This window comes from Varanus komodoensis, unplaced genomic scaffold (genome assembly GCF_004798865.1).
Source record: "Varanus komodoensis strain SLA01 unplaced genomic scaffold, ASM479886v1 scaffold82, whole genome shotgun sequence".
NCBI classification, from domain to species: Eukaryota; Metazoa; Chordata; class Lepidosauria; order Squamata; family Varanidae; genus Varanus; species Varanus komodoensis.
The window spans coordinates 2,648,282-2,666,553 of record NW_025336508.1 but is presented as its reverse complement, the minus strand read 5'-3'; the positions used below and the strand labels follow the sequence as shown (position 1 = coordinate 2,666,553).

The following is an 18,272-nucleotide window of genomic DNA, read 5'->3' as shown; positions in this document are numbered from 1 at the left end:
CCCCCCCCCCCCGTTATGTCAGTGCAACCTTCTGGGGGGAGGAATCCTGTTACTGGAAATCTGCATTTCAGCTGCATCCTTGTGGGGCACCTGGGGGGGCCTGAGCACCCCATGTCCTAAATTCCACTTCCCTCAGCCTAGTAATCCCATGCCCGGAGCTACCCGGGAGCAACCAGTTCCAAGAGCAGCCATGCAGCTGCTTAGGCAGGAGGAAAGGAAGGCTGGGAAGGGCTGGCTGGGGAATGCAGATGCCCCCCCCCCCCCGTGAAAGCCGAGGTGGTGTCCACAAGGCAGAAGGGAGGAGGAGGCCAGGGAGGCCGCCGAGCCATCGCAGGGTCGCTGGTCCTGCGCCAGGGGCCAGGGCACCATCCTGCAGGCCAGACTAGGCGGGAGCCATGGCAAGCACGCCTGGCGTCCCTCCGCTTCCTTCTCCCCGGCGGAGCAAAGCACGGGCGAGATCCGGGCCGAAGCAGCTGCTGGGCCACTGCCTCGTGCCTCCCCGTCCGGCCAGACCCTTCCCGGTCCAAGCATCCCAGCTGTGTCTTCAGGCAGTGAGGCAGCAGCCGAGCGCCATGTCCACGTGGCGTGGGCGGGCCGGCTGGCCGGCCACGTGCTGGAAGCTGCTGCGTGCCAGTGACGGTGGCTGCGCAGCCACATACCATGGACGGCAGGGAGGCTGGCCTTGCCCAGGGCCGTCTCCTGCGAGCCACAGTCTGGAGAACAGGCAGAGGGAGCCCAAGGTGTGTGGAAGCCTCAGCGATGGCAGGGATGGGGCCCAGCACTTTTCAGTTACCAGAAACACCTGCCCGCTGCCTGATGGTTCTGCTTCCTCCGAGCGCGCCTGCAGCCCCTGGGGAAGGTTGTATGCTGCCCCCATACAGTGCTCAGTCTGCGGTGCGTTGGCACGGGCACCAAAGACCTGCTCCAGGTAGTGCTGGAAGCCAGTCTGGTGATCAGGATCGGCAAAGCTGCCTGCATTTTTGGACCCTTTTTATGGGGGGGGGGCTGTGGAAGTCATCACAGGGAGGACCTGGGCCCCCCACAACGCCACTGGCTCCATGCAGCATCACGTTTCTCCCATCCCGCCTGTCAAGAGGACTGGCATGCTGCTTGTAATTAAAATCAAGCCACGGGCTGGAGGTCCCGTGCCCAGCCATGCCTTGGGGGAAGACCAGTCTGTGGGGAAACAGAACACACTGCGTTATGGCCTATTCCCCACGAGCCGCTTGCGAGCCGCTTGCGCAACGGTGCAGAGGTGTTCAGGGCAAAACAGGGAGCAGGGAAATCCGAGAAGGCTCGCACAACCCCTCTTAACCCCCCGGGGGGGGGCAGGCGCTCCCTCCCTCATGGGGCAGGGCCGCTGAACAAGGCCGCCTTGATGACTCCGCAGAGCTGCTCGCTTTCCCACTGGCCTCCCAGTCTCTCTCCTGCAGTTGCTTTCTCAGGCTTTGCACCCTTTCAGGCTTTGCACCCGGCTGGATGGGAAACTCAGAGAACGCCTTCGGCTAAAGTTTCTCTCACTCAGAGAGGATCAATGTGACCCCCCAAGTGGTGCTGCTGAGCCCCCCTCCATCCCACTGGCAGATCGGATTCCCTCGTTGCCATTTCAGGCACGGCTTCAGGTGGTGCGGGGAGTGGGGAGGCAGCTGGGCTGGCCCCCGAAGCTGCAAGCTCTAGTCCCCCCTTGGTCATCAGGCGGACTTTGGGCCAGTCCTGACTCTCAGCCTAACCTACCTTACAGGGTTGCTGTGAGGGCACGAGGGAGAGGAGGAGGACCCCTTGAGTTCCTCACAGGGAACTGTAAGGGATGTGATGAAGGCGGCGGCAGGCGACGAGCCGATGAAAAGTCCCCCAGTCGGAGCTTGCGGCTGCGTGGCCCACCCGCAAGAAGGGGCCGTGGGAGCTGGGAAACCCAGCCTTGGTTTGGGGTCTTTCTGTGCCCACGGCTGTTGAAGTGACAACCACAGAGCAGTGGGGCCTTGGGCACACCAGGTTGATGCAGGTGTGGGACACTCCTCCCCCCCAGCCATCCCAAATGGTTCGTGATGGGGAACAGCCTCTGGCCCATCAGCAGCACCGAGCAGCCGGAGGCCAGTCACCGTCCTGTCTTCCCATTTTAAAAAGCATCATCTGATAGGCAGGACTGCCTGGCTGACCAATGCTCAATTCATTATTTGGACCTTAAAAATGGGCATTGTACTTTTTGGCAACAAAACAATGACTCTTCCCAGGGAAAAGCATGTGGCATCCGGGCAGCCCATGCTTAACTCGGTTGCATTCTCACATTCAAGGGTGAAGCAGGGCGGAGGATTTTACTGAAGGTGGGGGGGGGGCAAGGAGTGCTTTGCTTGCTGGAGAGCCGGTGCCAGTTGTGATGGGGATGGTGCCCTGAGATCGGGCGTTCTCATCCCTGCTTGGCTAAGGTAGACCTGGGCCAGTGGCTGAACTGACTCACAGCCTCACCTACCTCACAGGGTTGTGGTGAGGATAAAATTAAGAGGATCATGTAGGCGGCTTTGCATCCCTTGAGTCTGGAGCAGGTCATGGAGCGGTGCTGCAAAGGTCTGAAATACAGTCACAGGTTTAAAACAGCAGAAAGTGAAATGAAAAGACAGAAAAATACATCAGCGATCGAAGCCTATGCAAATGTCAAAACCATGGGTACAATCCTATGCATGCTTAGGCAGAAAAAGAGCCCAAAATGTAATTTAAAGACCCATGAGATTTCTCTTTGTGGCAGTAAATAATGCATCCACTTTGATTCATCATTTGATATAGATTTCTCTAAGGTATGGCCGTGTCTTAAATATTGTGATAAATACGCAATTGTGCAACCATTGCCATGCTGCCTGTGTCCCTCTGCTTGCATTTTGTCATGTTTGCATCTTGACAACGACAACAGTATCGTCCCACGTATGCAAGGGGGGCAGCTGATAGGAGTCCGTATCCCTTACAGGTTTTACTTGGAGTTTTATAGGAGCAATTTGTGTGTAGCACCACGGAGAGCTCTTATGAATCCCACAAGAAACCATGTGCTGTGCCGCGATTCTGATGGACCCTTTGCCTGTTCTTGTTCCAGACAGTCACTCTGCATCGCATCACCCCTACTCCACGGATTGCTGGACACCTCCCCACCCTTCTCTGGGGTCCCTATTGATGAACCGCCAAGCAAGGCCTGGTTGGACTTACCCCATTGGTACGAGGACTTGTAGGAGAATCCCAGTTTCGGGGGGCTGTGTGGGGAGGCCAGGGCTGGGTTTGTTTCATTTGTGGAATCCAAAGCCTCCCCTCCTATCATAATCAATATATACATTCATATATTATATGTATCTACACACACTCACACCTGCACACATCTGCCCATGACAAGGGTCCATTCCATGCCTAAAGACTGAGGATGCGCCGTTATGTCACGAATGCTGTTTGTGCATTCATGTCACGCATAAATGTATTTATGTTGTAAAGCTATTTATACATTGTTTATAAAGAGATATTTATAAAAATTTTATTTATGTAACTAAATGAAAAGGAGTCTAGCATTGTAACTTTCCCCCATCCTGAATAGTTGGAAAACCGAAGAAAGAAAGAAACACTCCATTCCATGTACAATTTGTAACCTGTCTTTCTTTTATCGGATGCATTCCTTCCTGTGCAGGAGCTGTTTGTTTGAAAAAGTCAGGGCATCACCACGGAGCCAAAGAGGTCAGGATCCCTCCCTGCGCGTGTTTGGGGGTGCATCCCTCGGCCTTCCTACCAGTGCAACTCTCAATGCTTCTTCTCCCCCAGCCCCTATCAGGGGTCCTTAGTGGGAGGCCGTTTGCTGCCTCGCCTGAGCTTTCCCTGTCTTATTAAATGAAGCCAACGGCCAAAGTGCTTCCTTGGTTTTAACAGGAAGAGGAAAAACCGCTTTTCCGAGAATTAGCTGGAGGGAGGAAGCAGAGTCCATCCAGCCCAGGACCCTTCCCCCCCACCCCACCCCCCGCAGGTGATTTTCAGCAGGGGGCACATTTAGCAAGTGAACCGAGGAATCGTTCGATTCACTTGCAGAGGAGAGGAATCGCTTGGCAAGCACCTCAGCCCAGTCTTCCAGGCCTGTAGGAGACCCCGGATCTTGCCCAACCCCTGCTTGATGCAGGAAATCCAGATCTAGGATATCCCAATGGGTTGGCCTCCCAGGCTTTGCCTGAAGTCCAGCAGCAAGGAAGAGCTGCAGCGATCCCGCCCATGAGTTTTCCCCTTGTCAACCACTCTCTCCATCACGAGGAGTCGCTTAATCGGTTCCCGCTGGAAAATGGAAGCCCCTTTCAGAGAATTCGCCTTGCTACGCCTCTGTATCTCTTAGCAATAGCAACGCCATGGATGCTGGCCTCATGCAGAACGTCTCCCAAATCATCTTTATTATTCTTGAATCGATGCATTTACTGCTTGCCATCTTTTTATCTCTTAAGTGGTTTATGGTGAAATTAAAATATATTAAAAACCCACAAAATCAATGGACCCCATAAAATACAGAGTATTGCGACTGGAGAACACGGCACTAATATGTTACAGCCAAGATGCGTGAGAACCACCCATGAAAGTAACACATTTTAGAGCCAAAATTCTAGAGGCTCAGTGTATTATCGTCACATTGCATTTTCATCCCACATACGTTCTCTTCCACTCCATTTTTATTCTGGCAGCAGCAGCCCTGTGAGGTAGCGGGTAAGCTGAGAAGCTGTGAATAACATATGCGACGATTCCAACTATGATTTGTCCCACTGAAAGGGACTCTCTGACCTCTGGGAATCTTTTGTCCAAATTCACGAGATTTACCAGCCGATGCATTAAGCACATGCTCCAGGCCTCAGGTTTTAAGGCCTTAATCTTTGCAAAGTTGGCCCCCACCTGACCACACCCACCTGAGCCCCCCCCCCCACATAAAATGCACAATGCGGAGAATATCCTTATGCGGAACAAGCCCTTGCAATAAAAACGGCCTAGGAGGGGGTCTTGCGCACCCGTTGATGCATTGCTGGTCACAAAAGGTTCCAGCCAGCAGAATGCACGAGGGACGGCCTGGGACTGGTTGGCTTGGTGCCCCTTAGTGGGGGAGGGGGCACAGCTGTGGGGAGAGCTCCATCTGTCATATGAGGGGGGCGCCCACGCCTACATCTGGACTTGCTTACCCCCACCCTGCCGCCTTCCTCAGCGGGGTCCCTACCACACACCTCAGGCGGCTGCGCACACACCGGGGGGCTGAGGTCCGCCTCACCATGGAGTTTGCTGAACTAGTGGACGTCTCTACCCGTTTGCCCCCAGCAGCTGACAGTCGGACGGTTCCAGGGCTGTTGGGCGGCTCCCCTGCCCCAGGGGCAAACTGAAGGGCCTTCACCAGAAGCTGTGTTTGTGGCAGAAAGCGCTTGTGCCTGGAAGGAGGTGGGTTTCGGGGAAGCGGGTTGAGTCCCCCCAGGGCCTGAACCTGGCCTTGGAGAGCTTCTCCATGGGGGACATGGGCCCCGGGCTGCTAGAGAGCCAACGCCCCTGCGTCGTGCCCAGTCCAGGTGCTTCCCGGGGGGGCTGAGGGGTCCTCCCAGCAAGGGCAAAGAGCAGCAGTTGGTCTCTCATGCTGCAGGAGGGGCAAAGACAGAAAAGGGGCAAGAAGGCATGAGGGGCGTGCGTGGGAGGCATCCTTCTTGGGGTGCCACTGAGCTGTACCCCGCTGCAGGTAGTGAACCCATGGCAAAGCTATAGCAGGGAGCCACAATGGAGCGTTATTTCAGAAGCCGCCGCCTGCAACTGGCCACTTCAGGGCAGGAGGGAGGAGGCCGTCCCTGTGAGCACACCTCCCGCACGCAATGCGTTTTCCACACTCTTCGAGGGCATTACCTGCCTCCAGTGGGAGAGGCAAGACAGGCGAGTGATGCCTCTGGCAAGATCTAGCTGCAGCAGGGCGGGGGGTGGGCTTGAGATGCGGGCCCTTCCCCAGAGCTCCATCACACGTGCTGTGGTGCAAGGCGGGAAGGGCGCATGCCCCCCCAGGGGTCAGAGCCGGGGGCAAGCTGGCTGCTCAGCCCCACCGGGCTCATCCTGACACCCCAGTGAGGCCACCCTGATGGCCATGCAACATGGCGGGTGACAGGAGCCCAACTCATGACTGCTCGGGATGACGAGTTGCAGGAGCAGGTGACCCTGGTGTGCTCCGGCATATGAGGGCTCGTCTCGTCTTCCACCTGGCTTCTTCAGATGCGATGGCTTATGAGGCGGGGCTTCGATGCCCACAATGCAGGAGTGTGGAGCCTCATGCGGCCTGCGAGGGTTCAGAGAAGCCCTGGGGAGCTGCAGGGCAATGGTGGGAGGAGCCAAGGCAAAGGGGGTGTGGCTAAAGCACCAGCACATTTTTGCTTCCAGCTCTCCTTGAAGATATTTAGAACTTGCTCATTTTTGGAGGGCGACAACCTAATGGAGATATACTGCCACACGACCTCTGGATCTTTTGCTTATAGCCAATACGGATGCCTTTGTTTTTTGTAAGATCTAAGCGAGGCATTTCAACTTTTAGGAAGGTCTGGGGGGGGGGGGGAAGCAGTACAAAAGCAGGGAAATTGCCAGACCACAAAGAGCACCAGATGTGACCAGGATAAGCGGGTGCAGCTCCCCGAGGAAGCTCAGGGCAATCCCAGATGGTTTGCGATCCCAGGCGAGTCCGATGGGGCCCAGAACTTCTCACCACTGCTTTAACAAGGGCACGGAAAGCAGAGGTCCAACAGGTGGATCTCCATGCCATGAGAAGCACCTCCTGTCATCCAGCAGGAGAAGGCCCAGTGGTCTGCAGGCGACATGCAGCTGCCGTCCTTCAGGCGGCTTTCATTGCTCTGGCCAGGAAGGTCCAGCGGGACCACCATCCAAGAACATCGGGGAGCCTCGATTCCCGCTCAGCCCAGGCACCATTCTGCCCACACGGCGGCCACTCGCTGCCTACAGGAAACCCACAGGGACACAAGCACAACGGCACCCCAACACCCATGTTCCGCATCATCCTGTTTCTCACAGATGCTGCTGGGAAGCTCCTCTCCTTCCAGGCTGTCGGCAGCGAGGCAGGCCCCTAGCGACGGCAGCAGCCGCTTCCTCGAGGCCGGCGGCAACACCTGCAGGTCCCAAGGGGAGCATCTGCGGAAAAGCGAGGCGGCCTCTGCCTGCAGACCAGCTGATGGGCAGTGACCGGCCGCCGGCCCCTTTCCTGCGCCCACAGAGGCCCCAGGCGTGGAGCGGGACACCTTCCTTGGGCCACCTCCTGGCCAGGGGTGGGAGCGTCCCCTTCACACACACCCTTGCTGCCCCGAGGGAAAGGGCTTGCGGGCGGCACGGAGCTGCTGATGCCAGAAGAGGCAGGTTCACCAACACCAACGGCAGCTCTCTGGGCTCTTCTGCTTCTGCGATCTTCAAGGATAACCCGCTCTTGTAACAACAGCCCCTCCTCGGTTTTTCTCCCCCTGCAAATGGGTGCTACTGTCTGAGCACGCATCCCCCTGAGCCTGGCACAGAAGGGCAGCCTAATTAGACGCGGCTGCCCACCCAAGGGACTCGCTTCTCCTCCCCCATCTCCTCCTCTGGGTATCGCCGAGCAATAAAAAGAGCGCAGATCCAGTCCAGAGCCGGGATGCACCACTGTGATATTCCGCTCTGAGTACCAGACTTCCTCATGGGGCGACCCCACCATGAACAGGGGCCCTGTGCCGTGCAGGTGTGATGCCTTAAGGAGGGGAACCTAAAACACCGATTTCCCACCCCACCACAGGAATCTCAATGCAAACGTCTTTTTTTAACAGAAGAGAAAACACAATCCTTCTGATCAAGTCACTTTTCAATTAATCTGTAACAAATATCAAATAAAAAAAGGCTGAATTGCTCAAGCATCCCAACAAAAAGGGGGGGGGGATCAAATACAACCAGCAAAGAGAGTCCAAGTTCTGACAGCCTGGTAGAGGCCAAAATGGGACACCTCTGCCGCCTCTCTGAGGGTTCTGGTGCAGCAGGCCAAGGCGGGGACCTCTTTTGCAGAGCTCACGTTCACCCAGGGAGGCTTGACTGTGTTACACTTCAGAAGTTTGGGGAGGGGAGAACCACGACCATGGAACACAGGGAGAACACGCCACTGCAGCAACCCCGCATTGTGTAAGAACAGCCCGGCAAGAGGAGGAGAAGCAAGGGGAGACTGAAATAGCAGCTTTGCCCCTTCCACTTCGCTCTGCCCGCAACCTCCTCTGCTTCCGAGCTGCAAGACACAAGCTTTACAAGCCAGCAGCCAAACTCCTGGGCTGGGACGGTCAGCAAAGCAGGGGGGCACGTAAACAGAGCCTGGCCCGAGCTCTGGCCCCCCCGGCGTGAGGTAGAGAGTTAAGATAAACACGGAAGGAACAGGGAAGAAATGAGGTGGCAGTGAACGGCCGTGGCCGGGGGCATCCCTTCCCTTCGGGGTGTGGCGGAGTCAGGCGCCCTCCCCAGCTCTCCAGCCGGAAGCCCAATCTTGCTGACCCACAACTTCGGGTGCCCCGTGACGCAGCCGGGCAAAAGGACGGCTGCCCCTTGCAAAAGGCTGGGAAGGCAGCTTCGGCCCCCCACGCAGAACGGCCCGGGAGTGGCCCCTTGCTCCGCTCCCCTGCCCCTAGTTTGAGAATAACCAACCGTGCCCATGAGTTCCGCATAAAACGCTCTGAGGCTCAAGGGTGCCAAGAAGGCCGGAAGCTTCCCACGCTGGTGGCAGTCAGGCTCCCCAGCCTCGGGGCCCCCCGGGCGGGCAGGACAGCTCCTCCCAGAAGCACGTGGGCCCCAGCAGCGCCCTCCCGCTGCTGCCGGGGGCACTAGTGGCGACTGGAGACCAGCCCTTTGACCTTGGACATCTTCTTGGTGGGCTGCCGCTGCTCGGCGTGCAGCGGGGCCTCCCGCTCGGCCAGCTGCTGCTCCATCTCCTGGGCCGAGGAGGACGCTGTCGCTTTCAACGTCTTCTTGATGTTGGTGACCTGCAGGGGAGGGGGAGGCGAGGGGAGGCGAGGGGAGAGGGCTCCTTGGTGAGGATGAAGCAGCAAGACAGATCCCATCCCTCGGACAGTCGCTCCCCAGCAGAGCCCTCGTTCATGTTCAGGAAGGCTGATCAGCTGGAAGGAGAGGCAACCACGGTGGCCTGACCAGGCCTTGCTTCACCTCCTTCCTTCGGTGGGAGACTTCAGGGAGACACGCTGCCTCCTGGGGCCTCCCCGGAACCTCTGGGAAGCCAGAAACCAAAGGACGGGCACACATGGCCCAGAGAAAATGAGGAAGACAATGGCACTGGCCTGGCCACCTAGTCCAGGATTGCCCCTGCGCCTTGGCAGCAGCTCATCGGCTGCATGCTGCCAGTCCTAGCTGGACAACCTGGGCCTTCTCTGGGAAAGCAGCTGCAGTGATCTATGAGCGCCAGCGCTCTCTTTCCCAGCCACCTCAACTCTGGGAAGAAAAGCCCAGCAGCTCCAGCCAGAGGCACACCAGGGACGCCTCGCCTCTGCACATTTAGGGAGCTTCCAAGAGGAGGAGGAGGAGGAGAGGACACATGATGTCTCCATTTCTTACAGGAAATTGCTTCTGCACGTGACGCACCAGCACCATGGCTGCTGGTGGTGCGACAGTCCGGGTGGTCCCCCAGGGCACCTTCTGGCCAATTCCTGGATCAGCAGCAAGCTTTGACCAGGCGATGACCCCGAAAGGAGCTCTTGTTCGGTTGAAGCCGGATCAACCGAGACTTGGCACAGAACCCTGGGATGTTAGACAACAGCTTGCGAGGAATGTGGAGGACTCGGTCTTTGTTTGGACACGCACAGAATCCTGTGTGCCACCAGACCCGTCGTCCCCCGCTCTTGCCCCAGTCAGAGGGCCCACAAACTTGCCCCAGTCAGAGGGCCCACAATTAAGCGCAAGAGGGAAGGGGGCTTTGGATACTCTCACAGAAGCAGTACCAGCCAGGTCTGAAAAATAGGGTACAAGGAGACCAAACGATAACAGAATCCACAGAAGAACAGAAAGTGCAGGAACAAGAGGAAATACAGCAAATGCCTCTGAACATTTTAGAGACGGATTATAAATATATAGACGCATTTGGCCACTGCATATTCTCTCTAGCTGTGGGGGCCGGGAAAAAGAGTAAGCAAGGGGGCTTCTTGCCCTTGGCAGCCCCTTCCTGGGTTGTCATCCTCCCTCATCCAGAGGGAAATGTCAAGCCATACAAGGCAGTGAGAACCCAAGGCCAAGGAAGATGAACCACCCCAAGGGCACAAACATATCCGTTTTCCAGGAAAAGTCACAACAGCAGGGGGAGATGAATTCTTTCCCATCCGCTTCTCCACTCCAATTTGCCCCCTCTCAGAATGGGAGCAGGAGGGAAAGGAGGGGTCACTGGAGTTTGGTTCCGTGCGTTTGCAGGCAGAGTGCTTCCACCTGAAACCGCTGGGGCAAAGCACAGGTTAGAGACGCAACCTGAGGAGGAGGAGGAGAACATAAGTCTTAAGGAAAGGGGTGAGTGGAGGACACGGGGCAAAGCTTTCGACAGACCACCTTTTCCCATCAGTGGTTCCAGCAGATCCACCTAACAATTCAGCCAGCCACTGCTAAAACTTCATGGATTCACTGCCACCTAGGGGCCAACAGACTAGTGGGAGCTCTCCTGAACAGAATTCTGACTGCAGGATTCAATTTAGATGCCCATACTTGGGCAGCCCAGAAGTCTTGCAGGCTTGTCAGAGAAATGGACAGGATTCGGCACAATAGTGGCCCTCTTGATGTTACTGGACTCCGACTCCCATCAGCTTCTGCCAGCATAGCCCCAAGACAGAAGCCGCATGTTTCCCATCCCTGATTTAGGGGAACCGAGGGAAGAGGGCAAGGGGAAGTCTTAAAGGGTTTGCCAAGGCATGTTTAAGAACAAGGACACCGAGCCCGTTCCTTGCTTTAACGAGCACAGTCGTCTGCTGCACCTGCGTACCTACCTCTGTCTCTACCTGCTGCTGGGTTCGGTTGTGGTTCTCTTTGCATTGGTTGGCTCTAAGCACCTGCTGCTCAATTCCTAACAGAACTGCTTCACACCCATCACACCTGCAAACACAACACTTGCGCGGTCAGCGTCAAGAGAGATGGCACGCGTCGGAGAAACGGCGGCTCTGCCGGAGCTGGGGAGCAGAGAAGCCTCGAAGTCCGGCGGCCAGCCAGGTGGGCTTACCATTCGTGAAGGGTTTTCACGACCTGGCGCATGTCCTTCCTCTGGATGTCCCGGCCGATGCAGAGGTCGACTTCCAGCACCTGGTTCCGCTGGTCCAGCTTCCCCTGGATGATGTCCGTGTAAACGGCTTCAATGATCAGGTCCTCCAGCTCCCGCAGGTTCCGCATGTCCAAGTCTTTCAGTAGCACCGAGTAGGGGATGCACTGGGGGAAAAGGGGCCCAGGAAGGAAGCCATCACTCCAGGGCCGCTCTAAGCAAACGCTGCTCCCCTTACAGGGTGCATCTGGGGACACCGTTCCCCCTTGAACAGGATATGCGTAGGCCAGCTTCCAAGTCTAATGGGGCCTGTTAAAGTGCCACTTCTCACATTGTGGTTCAGGGCCTTTGGCTTCAAGGAAGCTGTGCTTCGGGGTCTGGGGACCAAGAACCCTGGAAACAACCCCCTGAAGCAGGAAGGCAAGCAGCAGCAATGGGACCGTTTGCTGGAGGGAAGGGCTGCACAGCACCAGGCTGGCCCCGCTGCCTGGTATGGGAACCAGGCGGTGGCCAGGCTGAGCGCAAGAGTTTTAATACCACTTCGAGGCTGGCTGAGTGCAGCAGGACAGAAGCACCAGTCCAGAGATGGTGAGAGATCCCCAACAGGGTCCACGTTCAAAAAGGACCCGAAGCAGGACAGAGCTGAAATGCCGCGGCACAAGTGAGAGACATGGATGCACAGGAGCACCGCTGGGGCACAGCACCATTTCTGTCATTAACGGTGAACAGGATACACTCCCGCTGGTGCAAATTCCTGTACAAAACTGCCTGGGAGGCTTTGGAACTCCTTAAAACTATATCGCAGTTTTACTAGCTGGATCACCTCTTAGGGTTTTACTCATAACTAACATGCATTTTTAGTGATGCTACTAGTAACTGGAGCCCTTGCTGCACTCAGAACAGCATAATGGGGTGGCATGTTGCATTTTGTGGCCAAAATGGCTCGTGACTCCCTAGCAGCTGGTGCCTGATGCAAGGTGTGACGCTGGGGAATTGCAGCCTGGGAGAACAAAGGACTGTGGCGTGTGATTGGTGCTCGTCCCAGAGAGGGGAAGTGATTCAGAGACACACCTTCCAGTTTACCACCTGCTCTGTGTCCTTCCCCCACCATTAAAAATATCTGCCCGAGGGCACCAGGGTAGCACGCCCTGCGAGTCTCTTCCACAGTTCTTGGCTCCAAAGTGTGACGGGAGACAGTGGCACCGTTTCCCCAGTTCCCTGCATGCGCAAGCAGGTGCACTGCTGGTTTGCTGGAGACACTTCACAGAAACACTGATCTTTAAATGTCAATACTTTACCTTCATTCTGGAAGCTAAGCTGACAATCGTTAAGTGTTTCAACTTGTTCTTCTGGGCCCCTGTTAACTCTGGCAGGTTATTCTTGTTAGCTGCCCAAAAGATGAATTTAAGCAACGATGTCAGAAAATGGCCTTAAACTGAATTGCCAACATGGTTTGTTTAATCACGCACATTTGCAACTGGCATGCTGTTCCACTTCCTGCGGGCATTGGAAAATGGGGAGGTATGGGGCAGTCTGCAGAACCCCCACCCTGAAGAGAGCGCACAGCCCACCACTGGACTGGGCAACTATATCCATAACCAAAGAGGGAGGACAATGGGGTGAAGCTGGGACATTGCTTAAGCTACAACCGACACGGCTTGTGAAAAACTGATGCAAGAGGGGGCTTTGGTTTGCACACTCCCTTGCTCTTCTCCATATTTTTTAACAAAAGGGCGGGACACTGGGGGGCACAACACGGGGTGTTTACGGCCACAGACGTGGAGAGCAGGCAGGCATCCTTTGAAAGGCCGCATGCCAGGCAGGCACGGATCTTGCCCAGACAGCCTCCAAGGCATGTGCAGGTTTTCACTCCCTTTGCCTCAAGGATCCCTTCATGGTGCTTCATCAATAACACCATTCGAGATCACGCACGATACCCACCAAAGCTGCCACCTGTTTCCGTTATGACACAACCCCGGCTCTGCACCAATTACTGAGGAGGCTCTGAGCAGGAGCATCCCCCAAAACTAGCAGAAGTTGCATTCAGGAAAGAATGCGAAAAGAAAAAAGTTGGTCAATAGCACGTCCAAATAAAAGGAAGAGAAGTGGCCATGAAGCAACAGAGCTTAGAGATGGGTCAAAATGTTAGTAAAAATGGAACGGTGCGATCGCTGCATCGGACTCTGACTCCTCCTCTGTACCTGGATGACAAAAACACCCGCAGTCCTGCAGGAATGGGAGTAGGGAGAGCTCTGGCAGAGGACTGATGGTCGGGGGGGGGGGAGGTGCGAGGAGGGATGAAAGGGAGCAGAAACGGTAAAAAGCATCCCGTGAAAACTAGCGGAGTGGGAGGCGCTGGGATGAGCACACGTGAGAAAGGAAAGGGGAAGCCTTAGTGTACCTATCCTTCAATATTTTGTGCAAGTTACCTTGGGGACTGAAAGCAGGGATGGAAATCAAACAAGTGGAGAAATGTCTTGCTAAAAGCTCCTGTTTTGGAGCTAAGCTCTACCACAAAAGGGCAGGAATTCTTCCTGTAGGATCTCCCAAGAACTACCCTAAGACAAGAAGGAAATTGGCAAGCAGTGTGCGCACGCACACACACAGATGTACCCCCCCCCCATTAATCACATTCCCTACAATTCCAGGTGCCTCTTACCTACATAATCCGGGTACGTTCCATAGGCAAAAAGATTCAGCAATTGAAAATAAGCAGCATTAGGCCCTTCAGCAAGCTGCACGCAAAGAAGAGAAAGGAAAAAGCCATTGGAGTCCTACCGATCTATGGCAAACCAAGGGTAAGACTTTTACGGGGCTTACCAGAGTAATTATCACAGGACTGTTTAGGTCAAGCACACAGCCCTGGATCTTCCATGGAGGGAGATGCTTCAGTGCCAGTTCCCAGCATTCCAGGTCTGGAGCGAGCTTTCCGGGAATCCGGGCGCAGCCTCGTACTACACAGTAAACCCTTCCGGCATTTGGACCGGACAGGCTGGCAGGCTGTTGCGGGCCCAGCAAGGTCGGCGTGCGCATCGGGGGAAAGCTACGTTCGAAATGGATGCAGCACTGCTGAGCATAGCCTCCCCACTGCAAGGCCTCATAAATACAAGCCGGGACACCAACACCCCCAAGTGACCTGGCCTGGAAGAGCCAAGACCAAAGGCAAGGCAAAAAGCAGGGCCTAGGGGCCCACGAGAAGGTATGCGAGGATTTTACCGCCACTTCCTATGTCTTTCATTTTTTTTCTTTTTTTTACAAACAGCACCCATGACCCCGAGCACTCTATTAATGCACAGCCCTTGCTATCTGCACAGCACTGCACGTGAGTTCGCTGAGAGAACCCTTAAAACCACCCAGGAAAGCATGTCGATGCCATTACAGTCCACTCTGCAGACGCCTGGTCTGTGGTCGACATAGTAGGCCTGGCCTGGAGCCACCCAGCGTGAGATTTCCCCCAGAGACACCCTGGCTGGTAGGCAAGCCTTTTCCAATTGCCAGGCTCAGCCAGCTCTCGCCACTTCTTCACGCAGCATAACAGCCACAAGAGGGAATGCCAGTCCTCTGCCCCATGGCCTAGGCCACGTACACCCTGGCACTGGATGGGGCAGAGAATTTATACTTCCTCCAACAACATTCCAGAGTCCTCTGGAGAAGCCCAGTACACATTCTAAGAGCATTTAGTTGCTGCCGAGGCAAGCTTTGGAAGGCATGCAAGGCAGTTTCTTTCAGGCTGGTCTCTCCCAAAGCCACGGTCACCAGCCTCTGTTCAGGGGCAGCCCTTTCACGTCGTCATACAGAAATCCTGGCTTGCTTCGCCAAGATACCTCCTCTTGGTGTATCTCAAGAAATCAAACCAAGCTACTGCCACCTTCATATTCAGATGTGATGTTACAGCATCTGCTGTCCTCCTAAGGAATGACCAGAGGACAGTGCTGATTGGCAAAGAGCCTGTGCTTTGGGCTGGGAGGGGTGGGGTGGGGGGGCTGATTACTGATTTTGTAGAGAAAGGGGGCACGGGGCTAGCTCCCTTCACATGCCACACTTCTGTGCAGAATGGGGCTCCTCACGGCCCACCAAATAGCTGCTGGGAGCCTGATTCCGCTGGAACACAAAGTGCCAGCTCCCTCATCAAGTTTTTGGTGGCGATGGGCTCCCCCAACCCCTGGAAATTGCCCACCCTGTTCTAAACAGGTAGGCAAACTAAAACAAGATAGAAGCAGCAAAGAATTCAGGAGCATAAGGTTTCAGCTTGGCTGTGGGGTGGATAATTTCTGCTCGGCATTTTGCCTCCCAGAGGCCCTAGAAGGAAATGAGGCTTGGGGGATGAGGAATAATTCTGACTCACCTCCTGCACGTTTGTTAATTCCAGTAGCTCTCCAAAGACATAAACCCCTGGAGCCTCCAGCACTTGGTTAATAAGGGCGGTCAGAGCTGATCCACTGGTGCCTTTGGCTAATAAAATAAACTGCTCAAGGAGATTACAGGATGGCTTCTGTTCCCCTGCCATTCTAGATCCTTTAACCTACAAAGGAGAAAGAGTGGATAACAGCTATTCAAACGCAGTAGAAAAACTAGGACAAGCAAACCTTGTTCCCCTCAGAAGGTCTAAACAATAGAATTTATCTGTACTCTTCCAGATTTACAGAAAGAACAAGGAAAAGAGCATTAATGCATTGGGCTATAATTCCTATATTACTAATGGGAAGCAATACAAAATATATCATGCCAGGACTCTTTTCAAGACATAACCTTATGCAAGTTTAGGCAGGAAAACAGCCCACAGCTCCCAGCATGCCCCAACCAACATTGTCTTTTTGAGAGTTGTAGGCTCTTTCCATCAGAACTTACATAGAACTGACCCTTAGGCCTTTCGACCATATCATGTTTGGTGCCAGCTATAGCTACACAATCATTTCAATCACAACACCCACTCAGCTTTATCTTATTCTTATCCTTGTATGCATTACTTCACATTGCAAAAAGTAGTCTTGAAGCAACCTGCACACACACAACACCAACATCCATGGTTGAGATAACAGTTAAAAACCCCACAATGAGAGTAAACTATAATCAGCTTAATTATAATTAAAATGCCACACAACATGATCTTAAATTATACATATGAAATATCCACAAGGAAGCTTAATCGTCAACCCACCAGCATTGCAAAGTTTTTGAATGTTTAAAAAAAAATCCTGGGGACCCTCCAAACGTCTGGGGGAGTAAGTGTGTGTTCGCCTGGCACAGAAAGTCGGAGTGCTGGTGCAGATGAGGTTCTCTGGAAGGAGCACTCCATAAAGATGGGCTCTCTCAGAAAACATCTGTTCCAACTTGACTCCGCCAAGCTTCTCTCAGGGGAGACACAGAGAGGGGGACCTCGGAGGCTGACCTTGGGGACTGGGCAGATTTATACAGGGAGGGGCAGGCCTGGAGGTCCCAAACAGGGGCAGCTTTAACACCAGTGCTTGGAATTTGTCCTGGAAACAAACCGGCAACCAGGGCAGGCAAACCAGAATTGGCTTTATATGCTCGCAGCACCTAATCTCAGTCAACAACCTGAGCGCCACCCTAGCTTCCTGCAACAATGATGGATCCAGGAGTAACCCAAGCTGCACACCTGCTCCTTTAAGGGGCATGTGACCCAATCGAGAAATGGATGCATTTCCCCTATCTGGACAGAGGAACCACTAACTGGCAGAGCCTCAATCTTGTCTGGATTGAACCTGAGGGTGTTGACCCTCCAGTTTACTGACTCCTAGCTTTGGCTAGAGAGTGGCAAATAAATAAATTCCATCACCTAAGCATGATGTCAGACTTAAGTCTTTCATGCTACAGATTTGGACAAAGGTACCCTGGCAGGGGAGAAAACATGCAAGATGGCAACCTAGATCGGTTATGGGGAAATTGTTAGCCAAGATCCAGGGAAGTGGCAGGTGCTGAAGCTGGGAAAAGATATGGGAGAAGAGACAACTGGGAACATTTGCAAAGGAAAGAAGTAATCTCGGAAGCCTTCCAAGGCAATTCCTTGCATTCCTAACATAAGGGGCAGAGTCCTTTATCTTCCCACTGTTCTTCTAATTCAAAATCTCATTTAAGTTAACATTTGAATGCTTGTAAGAGAGATAGAACCCAGCTTGTGAGCTGTGAATACAAAGGTGTAGGGGCCCTGATGCAGATAACCCAGATTAACTAGGTCCCAGTCCAACACTAGAATCCCTACAGTACACCTGATCCCCCTCAACACATACAGAGTAATTTCTAAATACCTTTTGAAACTACTAAACTGCTAGTCTAGGTTTCTCATATGTATGCACATATGTACAGATATGTGTGTAGATCTTTCCCTTTCACACATACAATCTAGGCAGCATCATTTCTTAAGCAATTTATAGAACCTGCTGCTGTATAGATGTAAGGAAAGAGGAAGAGCCCTGTGGGAGTAGGCCAAGGTCCATCTAATCCAGCATTCTGTGCTCACAGTGGCCAATCAGCTACCTAAATGTAAAAACCCCAAGTAGGGCAGGAGCGCAACATCACCCTCCGCCCATGTTCCCCAGCAGTGGGTACACATAGGCAGACTGTCTCCGATCCTGGAGGTGGCAGAAAGCTTTTGGGTATCTTTGTTGTTGTTAGTTGCACAGTCGCGTCCGACCCATCGCAACCCCATGGGCAACCCTCCTCCAGGCCTTCCTGTCCTCTGCCATCCCCCGGAGTCCACTCAAGCTCACACCGACTGCTTCATGACTCCATCTATTGTAGTTATTTATTTATTTAGGAAGCTTCTATGCCACCCCATTCGCCGAAGCCTCGGGGCGGCTCACAACCATAAATAAATAATCACAATATAAAAACAATACAATTTGAGTCGACCTGGCCAAGGATATAAAATAAATAATATTAACAATTAAAATGACGTTTAAATAAAAAGGTCTTTACCTGGCGCCGAAAAACAAATAACGACGGCGCCAGGCGGACCTCTCTGGGGAGCGCATTCCATAGATGGGGTGCCACC

At 54.0% G+C, this 18,272-nt stretch overlaps 1 protein-coding gene across 3 annotated transcripts in view; it reads right to left on the bottom strand.

The window, feature by feature from the left end:
* Window positions 1-7,825: 7,825 nt before the first annotated feature.
* COPS7B (COP9 signalosome subunit 7B) overlaps window positions 7,826-18,272 on the bottom strand; it is a 10,620-nt gene continuing 173 nt past the window's right edge. Inside the window, exons 2-8 of one of the 3 annotated variants that reach the window (XR_006417210.1) lie at window positions 15,606-15,782; window positions 13,920-13,995; window positions 12,559-12,647; window positions 11,225-11,427; window positions 10,995-11,100; window positions 9,586-9,977; window positions 8,861-8,999 (exon numbers count right to left, since the gene is read on the bottom strand). Coding sequence is in view for 2 of the 3 variants with exons in the window: in XM_044456232.1 (XP_044312167.1) it covers window positions 8,841-8,999; window positions 10,995-11,100; window positions 11,225-11,427; window positions 12,559-12,647; window positions 13,920-13,995; window positions 15,606-15,767 (795 nt within the window). In the remaining variant the exon portion in view is untranslated. Of the gene's footprint in view, window positions 9,000-9,585; window positions 9,978-10,994; window positions 11,101-11,224; window positions 11,428-12,558; window positions 12,648-13,919; window positions 13,996-15,605; window positions 15,783-18,272 lie in introns of those variants that run through there. The other 2 variants (XM_044456232.1, XM_044456233.1) reach the window with 2 other exon arrangements.